The sequence below is a fragment of the Apostichopus japonicus genome, chromosome 17, assembly GCF_037975245.1.
Source record: "Apostichopus japonicus isolate 1M-3 chromosome 17, ASM3797524v1, whole genome shotgun sequence".
Classification (NCBI taxonomy): domain Eukaryota; kingdom Metazoa; phylum Echinodermata; class Holothuroidea; order Aspidochirotida; family Stichopodidae; genus Apostichopus; species Apostichopus japonicus.
Window position 1 is genome coordinate 351,563 of NC_092577.1, and position 25,812 is coordinate 377,374.

Sequence of the window (25,812 nt, forward strand, 5' to 3'; positions counted from 1 at the left end):
ACTGATATTAAGAGTATGCCACCTAATACTTTTCATTTGGCTTACTTTTTTTAGGTATGGCAGATTTTAGGCTTAAAATTTGGTCAGGTGTAGAATACTTCTAACGCGCGAAATCTATATCGTTTCAAAGTAAAATCATCGTCTAGCGGCCTTACGAATGAACAGGCACAAGATCCGAGGGATAATTGTGTTTATTCGAAAATATACAGCTGTTTGTACGTGTCTAAACTGTCCAATTACTTATAGTACGGTAAGTGTTCTGGTAACAGTGAAAGGTTACCCTACACTCCTACAGTCTTCAGTTTCAGTAGTCTACTGTACTGTGTTACTTGATAAGTCACAATAAGTAAGTAAATCAAACAATGTTACAGTACGTAGTTTGTTATGTTGCATCGCACAATCCCAGTTCGCTGTATGGGGGCAGGTAGCTTATCAGCTTTGTACAATTACGTTACTATTTGCAAGACACTAGCCAATATGAGTGCCATAAAAGTAGATAATGTCAGGGCAGGATATAAATTTGTGTTCCAATTTTGGTGTACAAAATATAGCTGTTTGGACACAGCATTTCCTCTCTCGCACAATACTGTGTACAAAAATTATTTTTGTACACAGCATTGTGCGAGAGAGGAAATGCTGTGTCCAAACAGCTATATTTTGTACACCAAAATTGGAAAATGCTCTATATCTTAGTACTTGTGCTAATTAGCTTTTTGCATAAAATTTTGCGAAGTGATATTGGGTAAATAATTCCTTGCATAGTTGCCTCTGCAAGAAATAACCTCTAAGTGCATGTGAGGGCTATCATAGGCCATATACCTGTAACCCTAGGCCTATGTTTGCCAAGCCGTTCTCTAGGACTTCTTAAGTCAAGAAATACTTAGTTTAGTTTAGTAGCAAAAACTAGTAGAAAAATATGGGTTCCAAGCCTGCACAGCATACATCCAGATGACACCAAGAACCAACTGCTTATAGAGCCTACCAACGTAGATGTCCTCTTTCAGATGTATTTTTATGAAGCTGTTGTTTTGAGTTTCAGAACACAGTTCCTATGTGCTATAGCTGATTTGATCCATTAATTCTAAGTTCCAGTATTCGGTACTAGTGTAAACTATAGGTAGGTCACCAGGGATGTGATGTGACACATCCCTGGATATCTACTGTCTTCCATTGCTGCCCTAGTCAGTCGTCTGACACTTGTACAACTTCCTTGGTATTTAAAGAGGCAATACAGAATAAAGTTAGTTGAGCATACACTTCAATGGGGTTATGTTAACTTAAACAATGACTTCTTTGATATGTAGTAGATTGTTTCTATCAGCCCATATTTAACTTTTGCACCACTTCATATTTTAGAAATGACTATTTAACCATCCGCAATATACCAATTTTAAAAAGGACAAACGGCGTTGACTGAACATAGAAGGCTGCTCTGTTGTTTAAATATTTTAAGTTGAAAGCAAAATGTGTCAGTTAAGAGTTTTTAGAAAGTCACTTAACTCAAGAGGTTAGTCATCAGTCTTAAAGGAGCATTTCAGAAATTTTACATATTTAAGAGATAATATCTTGAAATCTAGATGGTCACAGAAAATCTATAAATTAAATAGTTTGGATCAAATACTGTAGCTCCCACTTAAAATTGCAGATCCCTTGAATAAGTACATCTGTATATCATATGGTAGGTTTAACAAAAAATAATAGAAAACAAGCTGATTTAATTATTTCATATTGCAAATGCTGATTTTGCACAAAATTTTGTATATATTAAATCTCTGCATCAATGGAAGGACGAACAGATTATGACATCTTACAAGGCCAACTGCAACTCCCATTATCTTCCTGTAACTTAACTGATTTGTACATTAAAATAACAAAGAAACAAATGACTATACATGCCAAACAAGTCAGATACAGTCATTCTCATCTTCTGTTAACCAGTATGCTCATAACCATTCACCATCCATGTAAGGTCCATTCTGCACCCTACCATAAAACATCACGCACATGTCTGCTACAGTATCAGAAGCTGACTTTGCAAACTCTTTAGGCAAAGTTTGTCTGCTTCTAGATAGCCAGAACGAACTGTAGTTAACTTATAATTGGTTTTGTAGTCTCTGTAGTCTCTCTGCTAGGTGTCACTACAGTATTTACAATTGACCAACTATCTGCTACATCGTACAGATGCAATGTATGCTTTCCATTATTGTCAGAGTCCTAAAGCAAATATCCTCTCTGGCTCTACACAAAGCCTGTGAATTTTCCACTTTGATACTCAAAGTGCATCAAAAATTTTGAAACCTAAAACGTGAACTTCAAACTCTTAATCATTGCCTGCAATTAGCTACGTTTTGTTAGGTACTGCCTTTTGTTATTTCAATTACATTTTATCTTACTGTGAATAATTAAATTAGTTTTTATTATTGCATGCACCATGACAGTCCATGGCTGTCCTGTTAAATTGTTTAATTCATTCTTTAGGTACAGCATAAAGGGCAACTTAGGAAATATCTCGACAGGCCTGCTACTGAGAAACTTATTCATGCTGTAATATCGAGTAGGCTTGATTATGGTAATTCTCTCCTTTTTGGTGTAGCTACATCCCAACTATCAAGATTGCAAAGGCTCCAAAACACGGCTGCTTGAATCATCTATAGGGCGAAAGGTTTTCCCCAAAGGTTCACTCCTATACTGGAAGAACTACACTGGTTACCAATAAGTCTTTGCATTGACTACAAAATCCCCATTGTAGCTTTTCATGCCACTACGACTGGTACCCCAACTATCTTAATTTTCTCTTACATCAGCAAGCTAAATGTAGACCACTATGTTTGCATTATCAATGTCAGGTTTCAATGTCACGTAAAAGAACTTTCAAAGACCATACTGTAGCTTTCTGAATGCAGCTGAATGGTTGAACTTAGGTCTTTGGATTCTATTATTCAATTCAGAAGCCGTCATCAAACTTTTTTTCTCTCAACTCTATTAGTTTTTTTCAGTCTGCGCTATATAAGACTACAGTAGTTATAATTGTTGAAGTCACAACGTGATGAACAAACATTTAGGACGGTATCTCGGCATATTAAATATTGTAGGAAATGTGAATTTCATAATTTGTTAAGTAGTATTAAGTACTACCCTAAAACGTACATTATATGACAAAATTCAATCAAGGGTACTCTCACATTCAGCTTCGTACATTTGTACTGTAATGGAATGCCAAAAGATTTAGCACACGTGTAATCTTGGTTAATATGAACCATTGAAAGCTAGCTACTACTGGACATCAATATAACATTGGTAATGTATTCTATTTTTAGCAGCATTTTGAAATATAAATTTGCACTACTTCATAGGTTTGGATCTTGAAGCCATTCCTTACTGTCGATATCGCGTGGAGGGTGTTCGCCATGTGGTAGCGTTATGTTGCATCTGAAAGTGAATGAGCCGTCTGGGAAAAAAGTGATGCGATGTAAAGCTTTAACTCTTCTCAGATTTTCTTCTTCGGTTTCATCTAACTTTGGGATTTCTGAAATCGATGCAAATGATACATTCTTTGGGTAGCAATCATCTCCTGGAAATGCAAAGAAAAATGGTGAAGTGTGTACCTTATAAAAGAGGAATATAAGAAATTCAAAATACAAATATTTCCAAACTGGTTGTTTTTGTTTGTATTAAACGTTATATAACTGAAATAAGGCACTAAAATTATAATGAACTTGTAAAATGTACAGTATATCAGCAAGTTCAATATGATAAAGGTACTTGTGATGTAGACATCCCCAAATCTTTGGTATTGTCTTACAATATTCAATGAGTTACCTGGCAATGTGTGGAGGAGACAGTCTTTCAGATAAAATCCCACCGGCAAAGAAATAACCTTTCCTTCATCCATGATCTTTGCAGCATAGCTTTGAACATCAGTCATCTTTGGAAAATCCAAAAATCTGGAACACTCCAGAAATTGTGGTGGTACAAGATAAATATCTCCTTGACAGTGTAGCTTGAGTCCTTCTGCTGGCGTCAACCACTGCAATGGAGAAAACATGTAAGACTTATTTACATGTAAAACTAAGTGCACTACTGTACATGGCATGAAGGGAATAGTACATGCATATTTTGTGCAGTAATTTACTTTTATGGAATCCTGTTCTCATGAAAAAATTTGAACAGGTAACGTAGGGTGTACCAAACTGCTATACTGTACACGTTTGTATTTGTGGACAGGGCCATCTGCTTATAATATACAGTATTACAATCTATTACGTGTTTCAGGTTAATACTTCAGACTTGTAACACTTATTAATAGGTGCACTGTTTGTCTCTCCCCCATTCCCCCCCCCCCCCTCCCCTCGGCAAAACAGTCCACATTCTTTGCCAACGTGGCACTCTTGGACCCTCATAAGTCTTCACTTACTCCCTACTGTACGTTGGTGCGTGTGGAACTCAGATTGAGAAAGATATGGTACTCCTACTCACTACTGTAGGTACATCAATATGTACTGTAGGCTTGTAGTTTTGAGTTTGGATACTGTACAGAGCTAGTTTCCATTACCTGCTTGTTTTCCATCTCACGTTCATCAATGGTGATACTGGGTAACACATCAAAAGTACTGACATAGAATACAGTGTCAAATCTTCTGCTCGAAGCTCTTGGTGTTAAGCTGTTACTCAGTTCAAAGAGTGCCCACAAATTTGGAAAGACATCAAGCTCTTGACACATCACCAAGAATTGATTTGCATCTTTGTAGACTCGATCTCTCCATTCCAGAAATTCCTCGGGTGAAAGGTCAGGGTGCAAAGTTGCTGGTGAAAATTGTTTATTCTCTACATTTGATATACTCTGCATGACATTGGCAGGTGTATCTGCAATCAAAATTCCACTTTCCTCAAACGTTTCACGAATTGCACAGATTCTGAAGGCAACATCATTTGGCAATAAACCTGGTTCTCTGGAAGCTGCCAGTGGACCTGCACGTTGTTTTCCTTCCATGTGGGCCCATCCAAATTGACTCAAATTTTTAATACCAAGTTTCTCAAAGTATTGTAGCCATTTTGGGCTAAAATCAGCATCGTCCACAACACCACCTGGAAACACACTAGCACCTCCAAATGCATTACCTCCTCCCTGTCGTTTCATAAATAATACATGGTAATCAAATTCAGTTCCAGCGTTTGCAAAACTATCATTATCTTTTGCAACTATCATCAGTGATGCTGCTTCTTTCCAATATTTCTTTTTCCCAATCGAATATTTTTCGACTTGACTTTGCGAAGACAATTGCTTAACCGTTGGCTTAGGCGAAATGTAGTTGTGCGTGTTTGTAGCTCTGTCGGCAACAACAGACGAAAACTTACGGAACCCAACACGCATGTTGCTAAATAAAGTTACGCGATTCATAACAGAAGTTTTAATTAATTCTTTGCTCTCGGCAGAAACTTCCTCAATGACATATCACAAAGTTAAGCGTCAGGTACAGCAATGTTGACCAAAGGAATTTCTCAGCAAGTACAACGGTCGCTGTGGTTGTTGCTGCATAACCCATACAACTTGTTACAATCGTTACGTACGTCTTTGTGCACAAACCTGATACGCGAGACAAAATACGTTCAACCGGTTAGTAGTACATAACTACTAGAACAACTCTTACGTGTGAATGTTAACTTGTTAGAGTTACAAACCATCATGTTGTCAACTCTGCAAAGTATACCCACAGAAAGCGTCAATCTTATTATCTCATCGCTAATAAATATACAGACAGGACGAGACATTGTAACCGGTTGGTCATTGGAGCCAATTATGGCTATCTTAGTTGCCATAGCAACGGTTGTCATGGTAAAAATGATGTCCATGAGTAGCAAGTTTGGGGGGGGGGGGGTGGGGGGGTCACCCATGGGTTATCGAAGATAACTTGGTGTCCATATCAAGATCGGGATGTTGGTGTGTTTACGTCTATGTGCCTGTTACATCTGAAATGTTGTGTCCGAAACAGATATCCGTTTACATGAAACTATGTAGAACGGTGTCTCTAAATAGGGAATTTGTGTACCACAGATATTAAGAACGAAAAATCAGAGGTCAAATTTGCTGATTTTTGTGTGTACATATACTTCAAGGTGGAACGTTTTCTTGACCTGCAAACTTAGCAGGTATTATGAGTTTGTCAATTGTCACTAGTTCGAAATGTATTACTTTAGTGTAGACTTGTGTACGCCTTGGCAGATATTCGTCATACCTGGTAAAGGCTGGTAGGAACCACCGCGCCTTTACAATCACTGTTCATTATTTCGTACAATAAAACATTTGTTTATTTCACTGAGGTTTTTTATAAATTTATTTATACAAATAACATGATAGATAATGTAACAAGACTCAGATAATACGTACAAAACATTACAATCATTTTTTTTAACCTTGTAGTTCGTCCATACGTAGCTGAATAAAACCATGGAGGTAAAAACAGAACAAATCATCATTTGAATCGACATCATGTGGAATCCTTCAGGGGGCCTACCTACAAATTCCTTGTTTTCTTTCCAGATAGCATATTAGTATACAGTAACTTCTTATTATGGAATAAGACAGATAAGACCATATGATTGAAGTAGATAAGGAAACTTTCTTCGCTACATATGTATACTACAGTGTATAAATTTAAGAAATTTGAAGTGGTTGTCCCCAGGACAACCAGCTCACCAATTTTTGGTTGTCCTGCTGAAATTTTGGTCGTCCTGTAAAGCTATATTAATTTATGTTCGGAAGAAAATACTTGTTTGGGACTCCTAAGGAACTGTGAATGTTGAGCGATTTCATGGATTCTAAATCAAATTCTGTGTTTCTTTCCACGGCCTTGCTGGATTTTATGTTCTAATAATGCTGACTGTAGCAAAGATTGTGTACACTAGTTAGGTACATGATGTTTTGCTGCAGGGCGTAACCGTACAATAACCATGTGGTAATCTGTAGGTGCGTCATAGTACTGGTCTAGTGTTTCAGTTTCAGTAATGTTATTATAGCGAAAAAAACTTTGCGTCCCAGGGACGCAAGCCCCCGAAAAAGTTTGCGTCCTGTAAAAAAAAGCTTGCATCCCGATCGAACTCCAATTACGTTTATTGTATGACCTACTGTACTAATTCTAGTGTAGTATCACTGCCTATACTTTGTGAATGTTATACACAATATTATAGGGCAGATGGCTCAGTGTCTTAGCTTCGGTGTTTGACAGGGGCGGCCCGGTCCACTCCTCCTTTCGCCCACCCTGCCGTTTTGAATTTTTTTACCCCCAGCCCCCTCCTTCATCCGCCCTTGTACTTCCCTACTCGCCAACTCTGTAGTAGCTCCATGCTTTGACCTTGCAGCGCTTCCAACAGCCAAACTCTTCAAAATCAATGTACCTACAGTGTCTATATCTCTCACTAAATTCCACACTGTACTACTGAATTTACATAGGCCTGTTCGAACTTCATTTTCAACTACACTGGCGCAAATCATCAAAACCTGATCCACATTTATCCTGGGTTCTTTGCAAACAATCATCTGTGCGAAAATTACAGTAGGCCTATGTGAATAGATTTTTACGCAATGTTGATGAAAAATCAAACTTCAATGTTCTAAAGTACAGAAGTTTACACACGATGACACGAATGTTGCTCCAAAATAAACTTTACTGAAGCACGTGGTCAATTGAGCCGCAAAAAAGTTTGCAACAGAAACTACTGTGGTATGGATGCACATTTCACATTAGCAACTCTTATTGCAGAGAAAAGAAACATACTGTGAGATAAAATATCCTCTCGGGATCAGATATGTAAGCTTCCCACAAAAGTCATAACATTTTCTGATCAAAACAATGATTAAAATATTACGTGATAGTGTCAGAAACAATTCAAATGCATCTTCGTACCACCAGTGATTGTTGTCAAAATGTACGTTACAAATATTAGGCAAGGCCTAACGTTATGATATTTGAGTGCACACATATGATAGCCTTTACCACAAACTTTGTTATCTCTACACAAGGGAAAGTAAACGTTGCAAATTATTGTTGTTAAACAACTTACTTCGTGTTCTTTGAGCACTGAAAATGCAAGAATGTTTGCAGACAATCGGTAGGGACTACTAGCCAATCAAAACACGGGAATCTTGGTAAAGCATCATTATCTATTTTTAGCACGAAAATCTCTGTAATGAAGTTTTGGTAACCCTGTACCTTGCAGTTGATTGTTATGATATATTTATTTTCAAACAAATTCACTGATTTGTAGGAGTAGGTGAACTTTTGGGTCTTGACTGAAGAAGTTGTGGTTTTTTGAAAAGAAATAATGAAAGATGTTGTTCAAAAATGTATTTTGTTATGTTTTCCGTTGACCTAGTTGTGAGTGTGTACTTCGTGTTTCTTTCTCAAAAAAAAAATGTGGTGGATGGGCGGGGTCTTTGCCGTAGGGGTAAACCTGAACTCTGATTGGCCTTTGTTGACAAACGGACGGAACAGAAAATACCATGAATCTTGGTCTGAGTGGTCCATGTCAATGTGAGGGCATGGCCTTCCTCATGCTACGTATATTATTTATTAGATGAAGGTGGAGTTCTGAATGAGTTTCCTCTTATGTGAAATGTCATTTTACGTTTTTGGTTTCACGCTTGTTTCCGTGTCTTTTTCCGTTATTTTCACGGAACATTAACCAGCCTTTTCGATAGTTTTTGGTTGTCCGCCGGGCAACCAGTACTTCACGATTTGACAAGTTTTGGTTGTCCGGCAGGTAATTTGGTCGTCTCGGACGACCGGACGACCGCTAAATTTACACACTGTACTACTGGAAGCTATCGCATCAATGTTACTGACAAGTCAAACTGGGTGTCATCCTTGGGGATATGGTCTAAGCATACAAGTGGGTAAACTGAGACCCTCAGCGCAGTGTTTTCTGTGCCCCGCCAGCCCTTGAAATCCCTATTAATGTGTATTGGAAATAGAATTGTTTAAGCCAGTATGTGGTGCTTTCATAGTTATTGATTGTTTGGGCATACAGGTTATTAACGGTTAACGGAGGGGAACAGTTTTTTGCTGACAAAAGATAACAGAACCCAAACAAAGGACGAAATACATTAGTGTCTCCACTACTAAAAGAGGGTGACGCCCCCCCCCCACCGACACCCATGCTAAATCGTTATGAGAGGTAGCTTGTGGTAACAGAAGAACAAACATAGTGCATGTTCTTTAAGTCTTATATATCAACTTGTATCAAATATACTTTTTGAAATGTTCGCACTCTGAATAGAAAATGTCATCAAAATTAAAATTAAAAAGAAAAAACAGTAAGGCCTGTTTTTTTTTTAATTCTTTGAGCATGCTATAGTGATGCAGTTGTCCCCGCTACTGCATATAACTTTGCTAGCTGTTTAGGATGCTTGCATATTCCTATAGCTTCGCCTCATCCAACCAGTCTCTGCTATCAATATCACGTGGAGGGCGTTGACCGAAAAGGGGCGTGACGTTACAAATCAATGTGAAATGTCCATCGGATCTGTAAGTATAACGGTTGAGGTTTTTGCATCTTTTCAAATTTTCTTCTTCACTTTCGTCCATCTGAAGATATTTAACTTCTCCTGGATAGCAATCATCACCTGTAAAACAAAAACCAAATATCGTCTATTCAGAGAAATGAATTACGTAAGATAATACTATGTCATTGCACTACATTATTTTGCCATATGTAGAACCATATGGCAAAAGACAGTAGTGCAATGGCATAGTATTATCTTACAGTCTAGGCTTGATGCATTGTAAGACCATATATCAAACGACCGTAGTGCCATTACATAGTATTATGATACAGTCTAAGTTTGAAGTAGTTTATGACCATATGGCAAACGACAGTAGTGCAATGGTATATAGTATTATCATACATTCTAAGCGTGAAACATTGTAAGACCATGGCAAAAGACAGTAGTGCAATGGCCCAGTTTATCTAACAGTCTAAGCTTGATGCCATTGCACTACTGTCGTTTGATATATGGTTCTACAATGCATCAAGCTTAGACTGTAAGATAATGCCATTGCACTACTGTCGTTTGATATATGGTTCTACAATGCATCAAGCTTAGACTGTAAGATAATGCCATTGCACTACTGTCGTTTGATATATGGTTCTACAATGCATCAAGCTATAGACTGTAAGATAATACTATATATGCCATACTGTCTTTCCATGTTCTTACAATGCATCAAGCTTAGACTGTAGTTGGCACCTTCTACTGCCATCTCACTGCCTTCACTTATCAAGGGAATCGAATTTATCTTGTAACCGTTCCATTCTTTTTCTGGATTTTATAGAGATGAAAGAGCATGCGCAGACTGTAGTGCAACATAATGTGACTTATATCATGGGTTAAAACAGATGTTTATATTGACACCGCGCTAGCAGGGAATTGTCAACTTGGCAGTGTGGATGCGAAGCAAAGTTTGTTAAATGTTTTCTCATACATACATGTAATACAGGGACCCGACTCGAAACACGAAATACACTGATAAAACACAAGTCGACCGTATAATGAAGTTGCACCTATATGCTAAGAGGGGTAACTATGACAACTTACAGTGTGGATAGTTCAGTGTGAAGCGCACAGGTTTATTGGTTTAATGTTTAACCAGGGAGTTATTATCCATAACAACTCCCTGGTTTAACTAATACAAAACATTGACAATATCAACCGGTGTACCAGCTCACCTGGTAGAACTCGTAGGAAAGCGTCTTTGAGTTTTATCGGTGCAGGAACCTCCGCCAACATACCCTGGTCCATTTGACCAACTGCATAACCTTGTATTTCTGAGATATTTCGATAGTCAAGCAGCCGCGCACATTCCGAAATTTGAGGCATCGGCAACTGGATCTCATGGCGACAGTGCTTTCGAATGGCTTCCGCAGGGGTCAACCACTGAAAAGTACAAAATATGTTACCTGAGTAAATATGAAACTGGAAAAGCCTTTACATCTTGGCATATGCAGCTTCATATATAGACGGGAGTCTGTCAGTGTTATCGATATTAACGGACTGATACATGCATTAACGTCACATACAATAGTACTATAGAGGGGCTTTATCAGACACATGGTTTGACACATGTGTACCTTATGTTCTTCATATACTTTTAAATGTTGAAGCAGATGTCTGCTCTTGTGTGACGCTGCGCCCTGAATTTCCTCTTTTCATAATCTTTGGCTTACCTGTAAATCGATCATTTCTTTTTGATCTACTTCTGCGTAGGGTTCTTTCTCCAATGAACAGATATAAAATATGGTATCATATCTTCTGCTTGTAATTGGTGGCGTTAGAACAGTGCTTAATTCAAAGAGTGACCATATATTAGGATAGACATCGAGGTACATGCACATTTCCAGAAACTGATAAGCGTCGTCATGGACTCGTCTTCTCCATTCGTTATCGTATGCTCTCACATTCATGGAATCACAGTAGCTTGTGGAAGGTACAAATTGTTTGTTCTTCATTCGAGAGATACTGTACTTTACGTCCGCCTCGTTTACTGCCAGGAGAATACCACTCTCCTCGAAAGTTTCCCTGATGGCACAAATTCGAAAAGCCACGTCGTTTGGTAAAAGCCCCTCATCCCTCTGAGCAGCAATTGGTCCAGCTCTTGGTTTACCTTTCATGTGGCTCCATCCAAAATCATCACCTCTCCAGATGCCAAGTCTGCTGAAGAGTTGGAACCACTTTGGACTAAAGTCTGCAGGGTCAACCACTCCACCAGGAAAGACACTTGCCCCCGCAAAAGACCGACTCTGAGAGTCTCTCTGCAGCAATAGTATACGATAATCAAACGTTGCTGTTCGGGGACTGATGCAGGGCGTATCGTTTTTCGATGCGATTACTAGGGTTGCGGCCTCCCGCCATGGTCGATTCAGGGACTGCTTAGTGGTGTCACTCTTAACAACGTCAGACATCGTTATAGTAGAGAGTGTAGTTGGTTCACACACTAATGCTTTTATTATTGGTTTTGTGGTATTATTGTTGCACTATTTGAGTTGATATAAAACGATTTACTAATACTGCAAACACGACAAGGTTAATCACATTATCACAGAACAGGCTTGTTACCTTATCATGCATTGTGTGTCTTTGACGGTCTACTAGAAATAAAATACACCGCTTTTGTGATTCTAAAGGTCATTTTGCAGGTTGCAACACTTCGTTACGGTTTGACGGCGTCGAAGGTAAACACTGTTTACCAAACGCACTTTGAATTATCTACAGACACTAATCTGGTTAGTATTACAAAGCTAGATTCATTCTCGGGAGATACTCTTCTTACGTGTAGAGATTTGTATTAGGGTCTGAAGTTCACACTGTATATTTTTTCACTACGAAATGTTTGGAATCGGTTTCAACTTGTACTCTATAAGAACCATTTAAAAGGCACAATGGAGATATCTTTAATTTTTTTTTCCGTCAATTTATTGGAGTGTGTAGGGGTCCGAGTTGTCTTAAGGGTGTGTGAATGTAACAAGTGAACAACCACTGACCATGGTGTAGTCATTAAGTTGAATATTAGATGCAAACATTGAAGACAAACTAGTTTTATCAATGGTCTGACTTATGTTATTACACATATTACATTCAGGTTCACTTTTGGTACAAACGATTGTAATTCCTCTTGCGACATCTCAAAACTGGTTGGCAGGAAGTCATCAATTTCACCCGAATGTTAAGAACATGTTACCCTTTCATCAAGTCAAAAATAATAACTCCATTCAACTATCCCTTCAACTATCGCATCCTCTCTTTTGTTTTACCAGACAAAATTCATGTTGACTTTACATCCACTTTTCGGAGAGTGACCTACAAATTGTTATGAATCCCAGAGCACCTCATCTGGATGAAGAGCATGAACCAACGACTTTGGACTGTTTGAAAGTTTTCTATGATAAATGCTGCCGTGATTATGCAGAACTTACAGAATCAGAACTACTACGGCTTGCAGCAAGTTTGTTGATTGGCGCGGCTACATTTCCAGTGTGTCTTGGTGTCTTCCAAAAGTTGGTCTTCACTCCGCTGAAGATATCAAACGTATCTTTTGGAAGCGACATGTTGGGGATGTGTGTTGTAGCAGTAAGTGGTATCACTGCTACACATTTCACCTCCAGAGTTTGGGAGTTTTTGACAGGCAAGAAGTTTCATATATTGTTCGAATATGCCATTTTAAATCCCCAATATGTATTACTCTTGACGGTCTACATATTCAGGTACTATTGTGTAGTAAATCATCACACAATCACTAGGAAGTAATTATTTGCCAACAGTTTGACTACTGCACAGAGAGCAAATGAAAAATTAACAAGTTAATGTTTGCACCAAAAGTGGACTTAGGGCAAATAGGTGTGATGTCACATATGCACACAAAAAAGTGGAAAATAGGAAAAACAGAACGTTTTGCTGTCAGTATGCAACTATGACATCACACCTGTTTGCTTTAATGTCACGAATTGTACAAACAAGCAGTTTTACTTATTGTACGGAGGACGTCATATGGGAATTGGACCAAAATACCAGAATGGTCCCTAATTAGTCAAAATAAATTTTCCTCAGGATTATTCTTTTAAGGGCTTAAGCCCATGTCCGATCACCTAATAAACGTTATCATGAATGAGAACAATTAACATATATGCTGCTAAGAGGAGGTCTTGTAAAAGATCAGTTTTGTTGACAAAACTAACTGCATGATAACCCTTCGGCATTTGATCCAGTAAATTCCACAGTGACCTTTCTTTCTTACTTCTTTAGAAGAAAGTATTCCACGAGACGGAAATAGTCCCGAAGAAGCAGTGATTGTGGGTGGCGTATCACTTGCAGTCTTTCTGGCATTGAGGGGAAAGATTAGATCTGTACTTCCAAGCAATGTACTCCATCCAGGTAATATACAGTTTTTTGGTTTTTTTTTGCGTAGAAGCCTTGTATTTCCTATTAAATATTCAGCCCGATGTCCTATATGATCGTCTACATAGAAGCCTCCCCCAACTCACGGAGCATTTCAGGGACTAAATGTCTAATGAAATCTTCAGAAGCGTGACCAAAACGCAAGGGCGGCGGAACCGGGGGGGGGCACAGGGGGCACGTGCCCCCCCACTTTTCCTCAGGTTAAAAATGTGCCCTTTTTCTACATAAAAATTTCTAAATAAAAAAAGAGTTTACAAAGCGAAACCCACGTCGAATGAAATATTTCGGGAAGTTTTAAATGTTTACTACCACAGGCGTAGGAGCCCAATTTGATTTGGGGGGCTGTAACGACTTGCCCGAAAATATTACCAAAATTTTTCGCGCGCTACGCGCGCGTTCAACATGTTAATGTGCATACCATATAGGCATACGTTGGTTATTACATCGCATGCCAATATCATTTGCCGTGTTATAACCCTTCCAAATTGGTTATAATTATTGGGCAAGTCGTTACCATAGTAATGATCATAATAATATCAGTTTAACCATTGAAAAACACATAGAAAATTATTCTTCTTTCAGTATTTTGACATATTTCATTTGCTTTCATGCATGTATCGATCGCGTGTGCAGAGACTTGGACTTTATAATGATTTCACCTCATTTTGTCTTTTTCCTTGTTTCCCAATTTGCACATTAGATATTGCAGTGCTAGTATGCATTGTTTCCTTGAGGGGGGGGGGGGGTGTTGGCGTTGATGGAGTGATGTGTATACGCAAATAAGATAATACAATAAGAGTTATAAAGGGTACTAAATATCAGGCTACATCAGTGCAATCGAATTTCTGCAAAGTGCCCTTTGACGTCGGTGCCCCCCCAGATTAAAAGTGCTTCCGCCGCCCTTGCCAAAACGTTTCGTTTCTGCTCTGAACAATTGGGTTTGATAGAATGAAGAACGAAGCTGAAAAGGATAAAAGTCTTACTACGATTCTTCAATTCTTGTTAATAAAGAACAAATCACGCAAATTTATGTTTTCTTATAAGTTTTTAGACAAACAAAGTTATAACAAATATCATGTTTTTGTTACTAATAAGAGAGAAACAGAAACTTGACAATGAAATCTAACTAGTCGAAACTGTCCGGTCAGAGAGCTGTGGTCAGTAGGTTAGAGATAATGACTGTGTGGGAGGTCTGGGACCTACATTATAGAGAAAAACAACACCGGGTAAATTGTACAGTCTTTTGTGCCCAGCCCCACCACATCTTAACTTTTCCATACTTTGACGGTACCTGAACGTGGTAAGAACAATGTTATACCACGCAGCAGGGCACCGAAGAAGTGCGAGATAAACGCGATGGTTGTTAGTTTTGAAAGTTTGAAAATAATATTCAATAAGAATATTTTGCTTCAATATTATTTTCAGGTGCCTTCGCAAAGGAGAGTCTACCAGCCTCTGATAATTATGCCACAAGCTCCCAAAGATCAAAATTGATTAAGTTCGGTAAGCGATATGGTTGTCATTCTTGTGGAGCCAGGTTCACCGTGCAAGACTTCATTGCTGACCACCAACCTCCTTTAGCGGTAAGAACCTTGGCGGAATATAAATAAACAGGGTGATCCCAAACGCCGAAGAAGCAAATGTTGAGCGGCACTGTGGATGATCTTCGTTATGATAAAACCAATTTAAGAACTAAAAAAGCTTTAAAAAATACCACTCTGCTGTGCTTGGCCCAAGGTAATATAGACGCACGCTGTAATGCTACTCTGTTTATATCCAGCATATGTAAATGAACGCACGCTGTAATATCACACTGTTGTGACTGAGCAATTGCAAAATGGACGCAATCGATGTCACTCTGCTGTGATTGGACATTTTAAAGTCGGTTATATGTACAGCTCATAACACTTGTAAATGAAATAATACGCGAGTTCTGCTCATTATTGCAACACACATAGAGCTGTGCGCTTATCCACTTTGTTCATGCAATCATAATTCTTAGTAGTGAGTTCTAGCGGTTTCGATGGCGTCACGACAATAATAAAGGAGTACGTTAAAACTAAATTTCTTATGACTATTGAAAGATATGGAACTTATAATCCTAACATTTTAAGGATTTGCTTAAAAGTTTGCAACTGTGTTGCTTACCTCTCGTCTGATATGCTAACATGAATATACACAATATTAAAATTTCCAACAATCTACTGTTAATCATATGCAACAATACCACAAAAAAACCTTGCTTCTCTGCTGGTAGCTTAGATCATGTGCAGATCATCCTGATACTAAACCTGACATCGTCACGTGATCATAGTTCCTATGTGAGGAGGGAGCTGAGGCTAAGAGTTTATTATCCCAATCAAATAATGTTTGGCTTTTGGATGAATTATTATTTTTCATAGGACTATCTTTTGTTATTGTTTCTGCAGGTCATGAGACGAAAACGTTCATCGATGTTGCACATTTTTAAAGAATTTTCTCGGTTATTTAAAAGAAAGAAAAATATGACGTTAGAGACGCCGCAACGTTTCTACCCACAATGCACTAGGTGTTCGGTGAAACAACTATCGTACCTGAGTGCGGTCAGCAGAGGTTTGAGAGCACCAAGTCCTGTTGTCAATCACTTCACATCGTTACGACTCTGCCATATATTTCTGCCATTCCCATTGTTGGTTGTGTCTGCATATAGATTCTGTGCAGTCAGAGAGTAGGTGAATGCAGTAACGTAGAATGACGATAGCGCATTGTCTTTCAATTAGGATGAAGATTTTGATCCTCTCACTCGTACTATTTCAAATACCGGTATAAATCAATGACATGATAATTATTTAAAAGGTGTAAATAAAAATGTTCAGAGCAGACATAAGCAACGATAAGTTATCTGATCATATCTTAGTTGATTGTCTATTACATCAATATTTCATTGTGTGCATGCATGGCTGTTCATCAATGTCTACTTAAACCAGTCATGTACCTAGAATATAGTGGCACCTGGGCCGGATCCTTTCCTTTGTCGCCCCATGCATGGGATGCCGTCCTGGTTGAGGGTCTAAGGGGATAGGTATTTGTGTTTATGTAAGGTGGCTTAGATGCAAAATGGTGCTCTCTTTGGCAATGCTTTGAACTGATTATATGTGTAGGAATTCTCATTCTTTAGTGAATGTTTCTTAAGTTTTGCTAGTGATTATTCAAAATAATCATTTTTATGGCACCCACTGACTGGTTACCGGGAGGTACCAACTCCGCAACACCCCCCCCCCCCTTAAGCCCCGCCCACCCAGCTACTTAGAATGCCACTGACTTAATCCCTTGTTAATCTTCATGTACAGACATGGTACAAGTTGTCACTGCTGTTTAGTGTCGAAGTTATAACAAATATTATATTAACATTTAAATAAGCTTTTACCAAAGAGGTTCATGGATTTCAAAATGGGAACTAGAAATTCTGTGATTCAGTAGAATGAAGTTCATCACGTGCATTACAATGTTTGACAGTTAATATTCTTTACGTTAGTATAGACAAAGAAATATCCACACCACTTTAATTAGTAATACTCGTGTTATAATTTTTTTTTCTTTGTAGGATTGATGGTTTTTCAATGCCACTGTCAACTGTGAATCGAAAGTGCAGTGTCATTAACATGGACTTTTCACAGTGCGGAAACATTGTTGGTTATCAAAATTGGGCTCCTACGCCTATGCTAATTGTAAAAAGTCAAACATATTGATTTTACTGATCATGAGTGTTTTGAATGAAACAACAGTGGTGAAATACGTACTCTATGCTGAAATAATCATAACATCTACTTAGTTAACACTGAAAACAAACTATCAGATACAATCGTTATTGTTAACATTAAAGGGAGCACCAAGGACTCAGGAAAGAGATCGGTTCGTGTGCACCATCGGCGTCTCTACCACCGACCGCGAGAAATAATGCGGTCTGTAATTGAGCTGTTGTTGTAGAAGATAACCATGCTATTCCCCTCAAAATGGCCTCAACCTAGCCTACACAAGAAGTCCGACTCCACTGCAACATCAGCACCCCACCCCAACCCGCTTTAACAGTATGCCATAGCGATCCCTTAATTCCCTATAGGTTTACCTATGTTAACTCCAGACTCGTGTGACAATGCTTCCAATCTGCACTAATTTACAGTATTATATAATATGAAGAGTATGAATAGAGAATGAAACACTCGCACACAACCGGGTTTTTAAAGGGTCCACTCCTACATAGTTCAGCTTTCTAATCAAGATGTAAACTTTGTATTATAAAATTTTAAAGTGAAACTTTTTTGTTGTGTGATTGATCAAACGTTTGCCTTTTTATGTCAAACAGTTATGACCTATTTCCGAAATCTCGAGAATAACATGTTCTAGTTGGACGGATAATGTGTTCGCACTCTTGTCCTGGAAATTAATGAATGAATGATCCAGCAATGTCGTGGAGCACATCTCTAGTTGAAAATGTGAGGGTTAACACACTCATTCCCCTCACTTTCAATGAGTGAGGGGGGGGGGTAAGGGGAAGCAGTTGGTTGCACTGTCCATGATCCTTGTTAATACGGTCTATGCTATGATTGACCTTTCTGTAAATGTACGACTGGTACCAATATGTATCATGCACTAAACTTAGACGTCACTGTAAATTAATATATTACTTCATCCGTGTAAAAGTAAATGACGTAATAACTGGGAAGGCCTACCTGACACCCGTTGTGGAACATATAGGGCCTCAGGGTAAAATAGAGAATGCATCAACCTACAAATACTGACGGCATACCAGTCGGCTCTTGGGAGTCACGAAGTTAATAACACGTATACATCACATATCGCTTTTCCGCTTGATGAGACCACTAGACGAGTGGTGCAGCTCTAAATGCACAGTGCTATTGAAGAAGCTAAACACTCAAACATCATGTCATTCCAACGAGACGTAACAATCAACAACGAACAAATGTAAGCCTCCTTGGAATGTCTCCACACATACACATTGAGTGATAACTGATTATCGTGAAACTCTGTTCAGATTTCACAGCTCGATGCCAGTCGCTAAAATATGCGTGGCTGCAAACTCAACATGGTAATCAAAACGACTGCAGACTTGCTTAAGATCCTTCACAAAGCGAAAAGATGAAGTGTTAAGTATATGATAACTGCGGTAGCATGTTACGCACATGTCTGCTTGTAAACCAGACTGCTGCTTCTTTTAAAGGTATTCGGACACATATGAACAACATTGTCATTATCACTGTACTAGGCTTTCGAAATCATGAAAATAGCTGCAACTCCCATCCAAATCCATTTAAGATTGACCATTTTACAAGTCATTTCTTAATTCTACTTTTATTATTGAATAAGCATTAGCGAATTAGGCGCATTGGTGATGTAAAGGGAGTGACTGCCTAATTTTCTGTTATGTTTTTTCTTTGCTTTTACAACCTTCATTTCAAGGACACTGAACACAGGTTTATGGCCTAATGCGACTGTTTGGAATATTGCATTGTCTTCTTTGAAAAGAGGAACATCACATGAGTCAAATCTTATAAGTGGGCTCGTAATGGGGTTCACTTATTACGGGCTAAAATAAGAAATGTTGATGAGTGCAATACTTAACGTCATACTCGAATTCCATTCCTACATACGTGCCTAGAATTTGGAGGTTGCACACAAATGACTAAAATGATATGAACATTTTGCTAAAACTAACTGAAATAGCGCATACTGTCCCTGAACTAACTGAAATAGCACATACTGTCCCTGATGCAGGGACAGGATGAGGTTTCAATGTTGGGGAGGTGACACACAGCTTTTAGGGGAATACGAGTTGGATTTCAGAGAGCTGAACCACAAAGTACAGCTCCTGCGTATTCCGTACCACAAACTCAATTTTCTGAACGTTTTCAACAAATTGGCATTTTTTAATGACATTCTTTTCAACTACAGTGTTGATTTTAATCCACAGAAGAGTACTTTTTACCACAAAGAGGCTCTTCTTAATGACCTGTGAGGTTTTTCAGAAAACATATGAATGTAGTTCGCTATGTACACCTTATGTTTGTAAACCTACATAATTCAAAACTTTAATTAGGGGATAAATACGAGGGGAACCGGTCTTAAATTTGATTTGAGACCGATGATGACGTCATCGAGGAGGCTGAGCGGACCGAGGCGATAGCCGAGGTCCGCTGCCCTTCTCGATGACGTCATCAGAGGTCTCAAATCAAATTTAAGACCGGGTACCCTCGTTTTTATCCCCATTCATAAATGACCCTCACAAATGTTAGAAAACGGCATTTTTTCGCTAATTTTTGCTGATCTGTATTTAATTCTCCTTATGCCTCCCTTGATCTTTTTCCTGAATGACGTAATAGTCACCTCATGTAAAACAGCATTTTCTTCCGACGAACATTAATAGTGAAAAAATACGAATGAAGCAGTATCGTTTGGTCTTAAATTCAGGTACTTTAATCAATTCAAACACTCAAAAATGGATGGAAATGACAATTAAATAAGAACAAATGAACAAATTTCTAAAGATAACATTTTAAAACTTATTTTTGACCTACCAGGTCAAATTGCGCAATAAACAGATGCTGAGTTGTGTGTGTTCTGAAAAGTCCGTAAACGCTACAACAGTTAGGCTATAGCAACGTTGCCTGTTGCTAACATTCTTTTGAGTAGAACTCGTCTATCCCTATTCGGTAGATGAACCGTTCAAATAAACGTTTACTGGGCCTGAGAATGAGCAGTTTTTGAAGAGGTTCCGAGCCCCATTGTGTGATTGTTCGACAGGTTTGGACTTGTAGTAACCGCAGTGTTATTGCGAGTCTGAAAGATCGCTAGGCCTAGTCCCTGGTCAGTCATGTCGTTACTGCTAGAATTAGTAGTAGGCCTAGTGCTTACGTTATTGCTATGCTTAGCGACAAGGTTTCTACTGTTACTAGTGTCAACATTGGACGCTTTACGCTTCGGTTCTTCGTTGAAGCACCTTGATAAGGTTGCTGACATTGATTCTAGCTCAAAATTAAGCTCAAAATTAATCCCTAAGTCATTCATGTTACTCGAAGTATTTAGCTGGATGATTTAAGAAGTACGTACAGTTTGTATTGAGACTCGGTGTGTGTGAAAACATATACAGTACTAGTACTACTGCTGTAACTAATTGCAAGTAGGCTATATATACTGTACAGTATTCTTTTGCAATTTGAAACATTTCTTTGCATATACTCATGGCAATGTACACCATGTCTTCATTTCTTTTAATTATGACTTCATGATTGCCACGGCAACAAGCCAGTGTTTGTCTAACATTTCGATCCTGAAGCAATTCTCCTCTCTATACACTCGACCAGTCTCGAATCGCATTCGAGACTGGTCCAGTATACAGAAAGTTGGTTTAGGCATTTATGAATTTCTGATCAAACATGTATTTTGTCATGAAATCCATACCCTGCTAGTATCTTAGCAATGAAACTGTGGAAACAGGAGTGAGGTACTGCAATGGCTTCTGACTGGCACCCATAACAAAGAAGTGGCTATAAAGGTTGTCACTAACTATAAGGGTTTGGATAGCTCACCTCATAGAACACAAGACATACCATCTGGTAGTCACTGGTTCAAATGTCATTCAACCAAAATTCTTCAGACCCTTTGGCCAGTGTAGCAGTTACATGCTGCATGTGCCCCCACCTCCACCCCCTCCCACTTTTTTTTTTAAAGCCTGCTATTTGTCTTCAACTCTGTAAATCAGTAGAAACTACATGATTACATGTGGAGAACAAGTCTTGCCACTTTTCAAATTGAAAAGAGAGAAAAAAAATAACAAGATATATTAAAAATCACAGAGATTTATCAACAGTCCATGAAACTATTATTTGTCACTCTATTTAATTATTCTAAAATATTATACCCAATATGTGCAACATCTTTACTTAAAAATTGTTTTAATAACAGTACTTTCAATTTCAATTTTTAAATATGCTAACCAATTAAACATATACTGTAGTCCATACACTGAAATTCTGCAAGTGTTTTTGAGGGAGCATATCAGTGGGGATATGTATTTTGTTTCATATTTAGAGCAGGTGGTAGGGATAGGGAAGGAATTGCTTATGAATAGTGAATGACATCTCATACATTTGGATAGTAACTTTATAAAGGGTTACTCATCTTGTGGCATTTGCCTCCTGAAAAATCAGTCTCAATTTAAAAGGAAATAAAAAGTCAAAAATGGTTTCCAACTGTCCTGAATTTCTGCACTCCTGTTTGGACACACCATTCCTCATAACAAACCTATCATTTCTCTTTTCCATCTTTCTGATTTTTGGGGTAATTGTCATAAATAATCTTTATCATGACTATTTCATCAAATGCAGGATATAGTAAATAAACATCAATCCATTTAAATATAATCAGTTAAAGGAGAGATGATGAATATCTTTGTCTAGCTACAGAATATGAGGGAAAGAAAGCTTGATCTTCATTTAACTGTAGGAGTTCCATTAACAACAAGGATAACCACACTGTCTAGATTATAATAGTACATCGTTAAATTGTTACTAACATACATGATAAAAGCAAAGCTAAAATGTACTGTGAATAAATGCAAAAGAAGGAACAAAATCAGTGAACATGCTGGAACCTGTCCAGTTTTACAGTTCTCAAGGATTAGGAAGATTATTTTGCATTAAAACGCCTTTTCCTTTTTGCTAAAATGTGCTATTCATGTTTGAAGAAAGATCACAACTCATCTCTCTTCTGGCTCTTTGGTGGATTTACAACTCGTCTCTCTTCTGGCTTTTTGGTGGATTTACAAGTCTTCCAAGAAACAAAATGGAACCAGATGAAGTATCTGAGATGCAAAATATGAATGGTCGGTCGGCTTTAAATGCAGGAATATGTTCAATGGAACATCTTATAAAAACAATGGCTGTAGCAGCAGCTGCTTTTGTTCCTTCCTCATTGACCTCAACAAAAGCCTTATGAATGACCTTTGACACATAAAGGTGTTCAGATTCAGTTATTCCAGAGAGGTCTGCCTTACTTACATTGAATACATCTGACATTCCCATTAATGACAAATGATCATTCAAATCAAAACTCTCTTCCAGTTTGAAACGAGGGAAGCTGACATGGACTTCCTGCTTCCTGCTGTGTTTTACCCAAGACGTTATGACCTGCATGTTTATCTTGGATTCTAAGTTAGTAAGGTTATTGGACGGGTCTGGTAATATGATTACCATGCGCAGAGTATTACCAACGTACGGTAGGGATAGAACCTGACATTTCAGATCTTGATCTTCAAAATAATCAAAGGAACCTTTCTGGTACATCATATCTACTGGAATGCTCTCACTGGATGAAGCATGAAATGGCTGAAGAGAAGTACTCTCTGGATCAAACTGTGACAACCAGTTACCTTTAAAGTATACAGCATTAACCAATACAAGCACTGTCAAAGAGTCCAAAACTCCTGGTGCTATTAGATCTTTGATCTTGTCATTGGTCTGCTCTGAAATCCAGCTGTTGATCTTTGTTCTGGCATTCTCTGCATCCCTCTTGAAGTCAATAGGCATCAGCTCGGCTTGGTAATGAACTTTGGTCGTTTTCAGAAAGGATTCTAGGAAGGTGTAGTCCTTCTGACCGTACAGCCGATTGGCAGACTTTAGAGTGAACAAGGCATTGGGAGATAAAATCAAATCATTCAACTCCTGAAAAGCACTGTGAACATCATTACCTTTAAACTTGTTGATCCTTAACACTTGTGACATTTGCTTGGCGGTGTTGCTTCTAGCTCCAGCAAACGTCATGGTAAGAGCTGCCATAATGCTATAAGGTGAGAAGAAGAGGTTCTTAGATGGATCCTTACCGATGTGTCCATACAGCTCCCATGAGAATTCATTTAAGGAGTTGGCCAATTGGCTCGCTTCACTGATACTTGTAGTTGACATATTCTGTTAAGTTCTGCAGAGGAAAAAGCAAGCAAAACCTGAGAATTATCAACCTCAACGCTAGATGGTGGTACATTTCTGCTCTCAAAGGATTCAGTATTTCCTTGAATTTGCTATCAAAGTAATCTTAAGTATATTTACGTCAGGATTGTTTACGATATCTAATCCATGTCTTCATATTTATCATTAGCTATCTGACACACCTTCAACTCTCCTGCTGCACCAATGTTATAAAATAGCGTACATAAGAAATGTTATGGTAAAAGAACATTACACATCTAGGCTTGGGGCATTGATTGAATGATTCATAGCCTATAGTATTTAGAAATGTGCATAGCCTACTTTCAAGGACAAGTAACGTTTTAAGTTAAGAACATTTGAGCCAACAGTTTGAACTTAACTGTTAGTTCCTTAATTTAATTCACAGCTAGGTTCTAGCACTCTCTCCTCTCACATCTGAACAACGTAGTGAGTCTGACATTCTATTTGGCTCTCTTAGTCATCAAACATACGTCATTTTGACAAACAGTAGGTCTAGCTTTCTTGCAAATGCTCTCCAGATCCTAGCAGACTTATAAACCTACAATACTGTACATGTTTGTTACACTAACTAGCTGAAGGCTACTGTAAATAGTAGGCCTTATGACTGTTTCCCCTTACTTCTGACTTGCTGCTATCATTGACATTTCGGAAAATCATGTGTTATAAACATGATCTTTACTAATTGGCAAGGAGATATATAATTTCTTCAATTCAAGAAGATTTTGTACGTAAAATATCAATATAGCTACTTCTAACCCTCTAATTTATTTGCCCAGCAATTATGTCACATATGGCTAGCTATTCCTAGTCCTACAAGAAAACAGACCCAAATAAGCATAGCCTACCAGTTATGTAAGTGCATAAACCATAGCCTACGCGCATTCCAAACTTACTGTGATTTGTGAACACTGAGAAACTCGAATAGACTGAAGTTTACAAGTTTATTCAATGGCTGTTATTCAATCTCTGTGTACCACACTCGTGTGAGGTATGTTAAGTACAAATATGCTTACAAAGTTCATAAGACAAAGAGAATAAAAACATGTATACATGGAAAATGGTGGCGCCAGGCCCCAGACGTATAAGAAGAAAAAGAAATGTGGACGGAAATGCGAAATGGAAAAGAATAAATAGCTTCACATGCATGCATAATGGATAAAACAAAATGAAAAAAAAAACTTATTTACAATGCCTATGGCAAGAAACTAATGAAATTTGGATATGGTTGATCTGCTACTTGATTGAAGCAATTTAATGTGTTCGGTCTATTCCAGAAATATGACTTCATATAAAGTGTACGGTAATTTTCAAAAGCCTTACATCCAAAAAGATAATGGAACTCGTCTCTAATTTTGTTGCTTGTACATAAATGACATATTCTATTCTCGATAGAAATGTTGGTATACCTTCCATGGATACTTGATATTTTAAAATTAGAGCAACGATATTTACAAGGAATTGTACCGGCAAATGGCTTAATTTTGTCAGATACTTTTTAAAGATAGATTCCTTTTGAATATCCTGTAATTCTTACATTGTGTGTTTACATGGACGTCAGCAACACATTTCTGCTCATACATAAGAATTGCAGAAAAGTTGCACCATCTATCTGTTGTTTCACTAGCACTGTAATAATGCATCAGTCAGTGCGTTAGAAAAAGAAGAAACTTCTTATGCTGGCTTCGATTGGAGACACTTAGCTAACACATATAGCGGTTACGTTACGGCTGTGGTTAGTTTCAAAGTGTTTTATCAAAATAGCTAGTTGACCTCTAGCGTCACTTCCGTTTCTGATTTGCTAACTTAAGATGAATTGTATTTTGTTCGTTTTAAGGGTACATTGTGCAGAATTTGGATGTGTTAGGGATA

The 25,812-nt window shown here is 38.1% G+C and overlaps 4 protein-coding genes across 6 annotated transcripts; 1 reads left to right on the forward strand and 3 right to left on the reverse strand.

Moving 5' to 3' along the window:
• The first annotated feature begins 67 nt into the window (after window positions 1-67).
• On the forward strand, window positions 68-16,815 carry LOC139985008 (uncharacterized). Of its 2 annotated transcripts, none has more exons than XM_071999186.1 (5): window positions 68-250; window positions 12,808-13,175; window positions 13,793-13,921; window positions 15,371-15,528; window positions 16,375-16,815. In XM_071999186.1, exons 2-5 carry the CDS (start codon window positions 12,863-12,865, stop codon window positions 16,654-16,656), a joined length of 882 nt encoding a protein of 293 aa, XP_071855287.1. In that variant the 5' UTR covers window positions 68-250; window positions 12,808-12,862; the 3' UTR covers window positions 16,657-16,815. The 2 variants fall into 2 exon arrangements, with proteins under 2 accessions (XP_071855287.1, XP_071855288.1); XM_071999187.1 differs by lacking the exon at window positions 68-250 and adding an exon at window positions 3,924-4,045.
• On the reverse strand, window positions 1,503-5,736 carry LOC139985004 (acyl-coenzyme A diphosphatase NUDT19-like). The gene is made up of 3 exons (XM_071999177.1): window positions 4,553-5,736; window positions 3,820-4,027; window positions 1,503-3,571 (listed from the first exon to the last, which is right to left on the reverse strand). Exons 1-3 carry the CDS (start codon window positions 5,396-5,398, stop codon window positions 3,348-3,350), a joined length of 1,278 nt encoding a protein of 425 aa, XP_071855278.1. The 5' UTR covers window positions 5,399-5,736; the 3' UTR covers window positions 1,503-3,347.
• On the reverse strand, window positions 6,397-12,229 carry LOC139985007 (acyl-coenzyme A diphosphatase NUDT19-like). The gene is made up of 3 exons (XM_071999185.1): window positions 11,221-12,229; window positions 10,723-10,930; window positions 6,397-9,619 (listed from the first exon to the last, which is right to left on the reverse strand). Exons 1-3 carry the CDS (start codon window positions 11,953-11,955, stop codon window positions 9,414-9,416), a joined length of 1,149 nt encoding a protein of 382 aa, XP_071855286.1. The 5' UTR covers window positions 11,956-12,229; the 3' UTR covers window positions 6,397-9,413.
• A 3,317-nt stretch (window positions 16,816-20,132) lies between the features above and the next one.
• Window positions 20,133-25,000, reverse strand: LOC139985006 (leukocyte elastase inhibitor-like). 2 transcript variants are annotated; one of them, XM_071999183.1, is made up of 3 exons: window positions 24,837-25,000; window positions 22,736-23,914; window positions 20,133-22,700 (listed from the first exon to the last, which is right to left on the reverse strand). In XM_071999183.1, the coding sequence occupies exons 2-3, from the start codon at window positions 23,899-23,901 to the stop codon at window positions 22,691-22,693; spliced, it is 1,176 nt and encodes a 391-aa protein (XP_071855284.1). In that variant the 5' UTR covers window positions 23,902-23,914; window positions 24,837-25,000; the 3' UTR covers window positions 20,133-22,690. The 2 variants fall into 2 exon arrangements, with proteins under 2 accessions (XP_071855284.1, XP_071855285.1); XM_071999184.1 differs by lacking the exon at window positions 24,837-25,000 and adding an exon at window positions 24,789-24,810 and having other exon boundaries at window positions 20,133-23,914.
• Window positions 25,001-25,812: the final 812 nt, after the last annotated feature.